Source organism: Dromaius novaehollandiae, chromosome 11 (assembly GCF_036370855.1).
Source record: "Dromaius novaehollandiae isolate bDroNov1 chromosome 11, bDroNov1.hap1, whole genome shotgun sequence".
NCBI classification, from domain to species: Eukaryota; Metazoa; Chordata; class Aves; order Casuariiformes; family Dromaiidae; genus Dromaius; species Dromaius novaehollandiae.
Window position 1 is genome coordinate 5,228,011 of NC_088108.1, and position 6,000 is coordinate 5,234,010.

At 47.4% G+C, this 6,000-nt stretch overlaps 1 protein-coding gene across 1 annotated transcript in view; it reads right to left on the reverse strand.

Moving 5' to 3' along the window:
- ZDHHC15 (zinc finger DHHC-type palmitoyltransferase 15) overlaps positions 1 to 5,762 on the reverse strand; it is a 29,033-nt gene extending 23,271 nt beyond the window's left edge. Inside the window, exons 1-3 of the mRNA XM_064518108.1 lie at positions 5,555 to 5,762; positions 3,426 to 3,452; positions 838 to 932 (exon numbers count right to left, since the gene is read on the reverse strand). Coding sequence (XP_064374178.1) covers positions 838 to 932; positions 3,426 to 3,452; positions 5,555 to 5,672 — 240 coding nt within the window. The 5' untranslated portion in view covers positions 5,673 to 5,762. The remainder of the gene's footprint in view (positions 1 to 837; positions 933 to 3,425; positions 3,453 to 5,554) is intronic.
- Positions 5,763 to 6,000: the final 238 nt, after the last annotated feature.

A 6,000-nucleotide genomic window follows, 5' to 3' on the forward strand; every position in this document is an offset into this window, starting at 1 on the left:
TGTCTCCAGCTATAGCTTCCTATTTCTAAAACTTTCATAATAAAAGTGAAACAATCTATTTTCTGTCACAGTGAACCCCAGTTTCTCTTCACTGTGGTATATTGTATTTATCTTTTATGGTGCTCGTGACCAGAAAAGTGCAGGAGTAGAGGTGTGCACACACACTTCACTACACATATACCTAGCACCAAATTAAAAACTGTTTGCTGTGCACATAGCCACAGTCCTTACTCTCACAATCATGCAATGTCAGAACCGCAGCACGTTCAAAATAAAACTGAATGTTCACATATGTGCCATAGTGATCTGGGGGATAGGTGGCTCAGGATATGAGAAACTCGACTACCATCACAAATGTATCCATTTCTGTCTATGCTGTGACATCTTCAATCAATCATCAAACATCTCTCACTCTTCAGAGCAAAACCCGAAAGTTAAGATCCTTACTCATAAGACTCTGGTAAGGTTAGGCTGAGTAAGGTCAGGATTGGCTCGCAACTTGTTAAATGCCTGGAGGTCAAAGACACTGTAAATAAGTTAGTTAATAATCATAAATCTCATTATATGCAACATTAAAAATCCTGTTTTCTCCGGGAACACCTGAAAAGGCAGCTTTAAAAGTTAACACCGTGTCTGATTTAAATTATACTCTTTGGGGAGTCAAAGGATTCTCGGAATGGTAAGTTGCTCTCTTTTTGAGTGAGCTCTAGGTCACTTTCTGTCTCTTTAGGAAATCAGACCAGTTGTCCAGATCTACAAGACTGAAGGATTTTTGAGTTCTGTCTTTAGCATCCCTGCTTCCACTCTGCAATGGATGAAAAGTGCTCGGACTCCTACCTTTTTATCTGGCTGCACTGGGAGAGTAAAAATAGACTTCCAATATGTCCACACAAAGAGCACGAAGAGAATATGGAATATTGTAAGATAGGCCACTAAAAAAAAAAAAAAAAAAAAAAAAAAAAAAAAAAAAGGAAGAAAACAATGATTTCTTAAGCAAAAGTTGCATTCATGATAGGTGTAATTTCAATCTTTCACAATGACAGTAAAAAAAAAAATACAATACCAACAAGTATTACAATACAGTTAATTGGGGTCAGCAGAATTTCAGAAATCTGTGGCTGCGGTTAGGGAATACCTTCCCACACGCCTCCCCCTTCTCCACCTGATCCAATTCTGCTGGTAAGAGCACAGGCATAAGGGACTTCACCCCACAGAGGTGGTGACAACAGCACCACTGGAGGGATGGGATTCCTTCCTCTGCCCCGTATCCTAGACACGGGCAAAGCGGAACTGGCTGGTGCTGCGCAGGATGAAAGTCAGTATTGCAGATCCTGGGCATCTCTAAGTTTTGGGTTCATTTGCTATTGAACACAATTAAGATCACAGCACAATTATACCATCAGGGTATTGTCCACCCATGCACTGCATTCTTCACCACTTAGGAGACTTTAAAAAATAATATGCTCTAGCAGAGCTTTACATAACTGGGAAAAATCAGATCGCTTATTACATGAGCTGTGGCAAATCTAAAAGGTGTTTAATAAAACAAAACAGTAAAACATCTCTCAAAGTAAGCAAAACCGGTCTTGCGATTACTGAGAAAGAACTGTAGTCCACTAGATGCAACATTATCATATGAACTCCAACATGCCTCAGAGCAATCTTATTTCAATACGCAAACTTTATTTCAAAGTCTTTGGGCACAAGCAAAGCATACAAAGGTTCAGAAAGCCAAAGGGCAATTCTCCTTCAGCTACGCAAACAATCTGATTGTTATTTTGTTAATACTTGAGACTCAATAGAACATTATCATACAGGTATGAGACAATTGTATTCAAACACACTGTTCAACCACAATAATAACAAGACTTTCCCCATTTCATTTAGGCTTCAAATTCTAGCAAACTCGGATTAAAACAGTTACTACTGCTGGAAACAGTCTAAAATCCAAACACCTCCTAACTTCTCAGGCAGACTAGGAGAAAATTTAGTTGGCATAAAGGCCAAATATAGATTTGACACTTTCTAGTGAGATGGCAAACGATCCGACATGGCTCACAAGAATGCGGTGGATTGTGGGATTATCGTGTGAATCAATAATAATTAATTATTATGCTCTTAAGTTTGAGATGTAATCCTCCTACTAAATGTAGGCACAGCTCAGTCAGTTTTAAACTATTATTTAAGGAGAGAAATCTTGCAACAGGTTTCATTTCGTTGATAAAGCGATACAGCAGCATGTTAGAAGAAGCTGACCTGGAGAGGCACCAACAGCTTCGGCAAGTAACTTTTTTTTTCTGCTGAATAATCATCAACAACATGCTTGCTATAGTTTCTCTGTAAGAGTTTCAAATACAAGGACAACTCTCTCGTGCAAAGAGAATTTCCTTGATGCAGCAACCTGGAGGATCTTTAAAGTCTCAGCTGGCATTGGTCTTCACGGGACAATCCACCAGCTGAAAGCAGCTAGCACTTCCTCATAACCCTGGAACAGGAGATGAAGACAGAGAGGCCATCTGTACTAGCCAAACGCCTCCAGGGCGTTGTCAGGGAAGAAGGGGAGGAACTGCCACTAAGCCCTCTTCTTTGGGCCTGACTGCGGCCTTCCAACAGCGCACTGGTGGGAGCGACTCTGCTTCTCTGCCTGGTTTGTTCAGCAACCTCACGATACCAGGATCTCAGAGCAACATCTATTAGTCTGTACTACTGAATGAATCTGAAAAGGGCTCAAGTCAAGTAACAACGAGACAGAAAAGTTTGCCTTAACTCATCTGCAGTTGTGACTCAAAGTTATTGCCATTCGATGAATGGTTACCAGCCAGTGAAAACAAATGTAAAATTTTTGGAAAAGTGTCTCTTTTACAAAAAAACTTATTAGCTTTCACTGAAAGTATCAATAGCGCGTGGATCACAGAAGAGAATCAGTCTTTTCTGTCTAGCTTATAAAAGCAGTTCTGAAAACTTAAAACAGAAAGAGAGAAAAGGTCTGTGGGCATATACCGATAAACATATATAGAGTTGTGGGAAGAGCAGAAGGGATCATAGCCTTTTCATGTTCGTCTGCTTATTATTGAGACTAAACAGGGACATTTCCCACTACATCCAAAAGCATTTCTAACAATACATGCTGTATACTTCATGATAAGGTGCAGAGACAGGAAGGAAACACTGAAAGAGTAAGTCAGCTTCACAGGATTGCGGGAAAGCCTATTTTTTCAAATCGTTTACCCTTTATTCTGTTCTTAAACTGGCAGAGCCAGTATTTAGAAATATAGTGGCGGTGCCCTTTCATACCTTCCCCCCTAACAGCTGCAGATAAGTAAAAATACAAAGAGGATTCTTAATTGGCATTTATTTTAACTAGAACATTCATGAACCTTTTTACATGAGCACTAATTTCCAAACCGTAAATAAAATTCACATACCTTTTTCCACAGGGTTGCTCAGAGTCACTGAAAAAGAGAAAACATACACTTATGGAACAAATATGATTCCCAGAAAAGTTTTTGTGACAAATGACAATCCTAATTTTATATATACTTGTTTTAGGAAAAAGTTCAGATTCAAAAGAGCAAACAAAAAGTGAGCCCACAGTTTATCATCAAATCAAAAGCATCCATAACCATTCTTCATTTACTCATACTGACGACATCCATAAGAGGTTCAATCACTGTTACGTATGCCGTATTCTCCCTTGCTATAGAATACATCCACTGGTGACAATCCTGCTGCCCTGATCCTTATAGGATTATCAGAGCTCCTCTAACAACTGCCCAAATAGCATCTCTATATATGTCCCCATAAGCCTGCTTTGTACTAGTGTCTCGGTGCTCCTGATCTTCCATAGCAAGCCATGACCCCCAGGATCATTTCTGCACCAACATAAGTAAGAAGTCACAAATTGTCTTGGCTTTGCCCAGCCAGCAACAAAGCTTACACGCTAACGACAAGATCACTTTGCTGGAAGACGCAAAGACTTGGGAGACTGCACACACCAGGGGTGACCCCTTCAGCAGCACGTTAGATGTATGGAAAATGAAGTCATCCAGGGGCTGGAGCCTTCTGCTTCTAGCCTGCAGCCAGCATCTGAATGAGAGACTTTACCGATCAAGCCTCACTCTAACCTCTTACTTCAATAATAAACTGGGAAAATGTAAATCGGAGTAGGAACCAAAAGGTCCTGCTAATAAATAATTTTGATCTGCAAGCTATGTGATACACAACTATGTTTTTATAAATGAAAAAGAGAGCAAATATTTGCTGTGTCTCTGTGCACTCAATTACAGACGAACGAGACTGTCAGGAAACCTTTACTTTCGCCTGTGGTTTGTTGCAAATCCACCTACGGCGAGCACATCAGCTTTTCACAAATACTGCTCAGTTCCCTCCCAACGGTCATGTCACACTTGCAGTACAGCTTTTCTAAGGTTTGATTTGAGAAAAGGGTAAACTTTCCAAAAAAAGGTTACAGAAAAGCTTTTACTTCTCCCTCCCGGACGCCAGGTCATTGCTCTCACTGTGGCACCAGCAGGGCAGGAAACCGGGTCCCCTCTGGAGAACGACCTGCTGGTGGTACCAGCCCCCGAAAGCTGAAGACCCAGTACCACGGGGTATCCCTGACTACTGCCAGTCCTTAGCAACCCAGACAACTAAAGATGAAGACAGAATCCAAGCAGACGGACTGCTATTTACGTGCTTGCAACAGCTGAAGCAGTACTGCACAACCGAACGCCTTAGAAAAAAGAAACAGGCAACACACAGAGCGGTATTAGGCCAGCAGTGTGGAAGCCAGAAGATGTCCTCAGCACTGGTTTTCACCGCGTACGCCAACAGCTAAGGTTCAAATCCTAAAAGGACCGATTTACTCTTTAACCTCTGTGTGGACGACCTCTCCCACGCACAAACAACACGCGCGAGAGGGAAGGGCGTGGGGGAAGCGCGAGGTGTGCACGAAGGAGCGACGCACGCTCCAGGTCCCGGGCAGCGCTGAGCTCCTGCTGCCGCCCGGGCTCCGCGCAGCAGCACCGGCCCGTCCAAACCCCACTTAAGGCACCGCAACCTCTTGTAGTGACTGCGGTGAGACCTGGACTGAATTCGCGTTCAGTAACACCGGACTGACGCAGCTTGTCAACCCCACTTGTCGCAAGCGACGGTGGCGGGGACCGGCCCGGGTGCCCCGCTCCAAGCTGCGTGACTCCCGCAGAAACGGCCCGTGCAACTGCAGGGGCGGAAAAAAGGAAAAACCGGCTGCGCTGCGCTGCAAACCGAGAGCAGCCGCACGACGCTGCAGCCCGCGGGCAGGGAAAACCCCAGCAGGCACCGCCCCGGGGCCCCCGACGTGCCCTGCCGCGCCGGCAAAGCGACCTCCCTTCCCACAGAGACGCCCCGCTGCCGGGGAGCGCGGCGCCCTTTAGCCGGCCGAGGCCGCGGGGGCCGGGCCGGCGCCGCCGCTCGCACCGCGCAGCCCCGCAGCGAGCGCCCCGGGCGGTGCCCGCCGCGGCCGCGGAGATCCCCGGGCCCCGCCGCCCGCCCTCCCCCTGCCCCGGCCGCTCACCCAGGCACAGCTCGCACACGTAGGCGTAGTAGGACCAGAGCACGACGAGCGCGATGATGGCGACGGGCACCCAGGCGAACGCCCGCTGGCAGCACCGCAGCCCCCGCGACAGGGCCATGCCGCGCCCCGGCCCCGCCGCCTCGGGCAGCCGCTGAGCGGGGCTGGGCCGCGCGGGGGAAGCGCCGCCGCCGCTCGGCGCTCGGCGCTCGACTGAGCGGGCTGGCGGGCGGCGGCGGCGGCGCACCCTGGCGGCGGCGGGAGCGGGCGCAGCCGCCCCGCTCGGCCTGGGCCCGGCTCCCTGCGGGGCCAAGGCCTCCGTGCCCGGGCCGCCCTCCTCTCGGGGCCCGAGCCCCCCCGCTGCTTGAGCTCCATTTTAAAGCACGCTCGGCCACTGGCCGTCCTGTTTGTACAACTGCACCACCACGTCCCTTCCCCTGTGTGGAGAA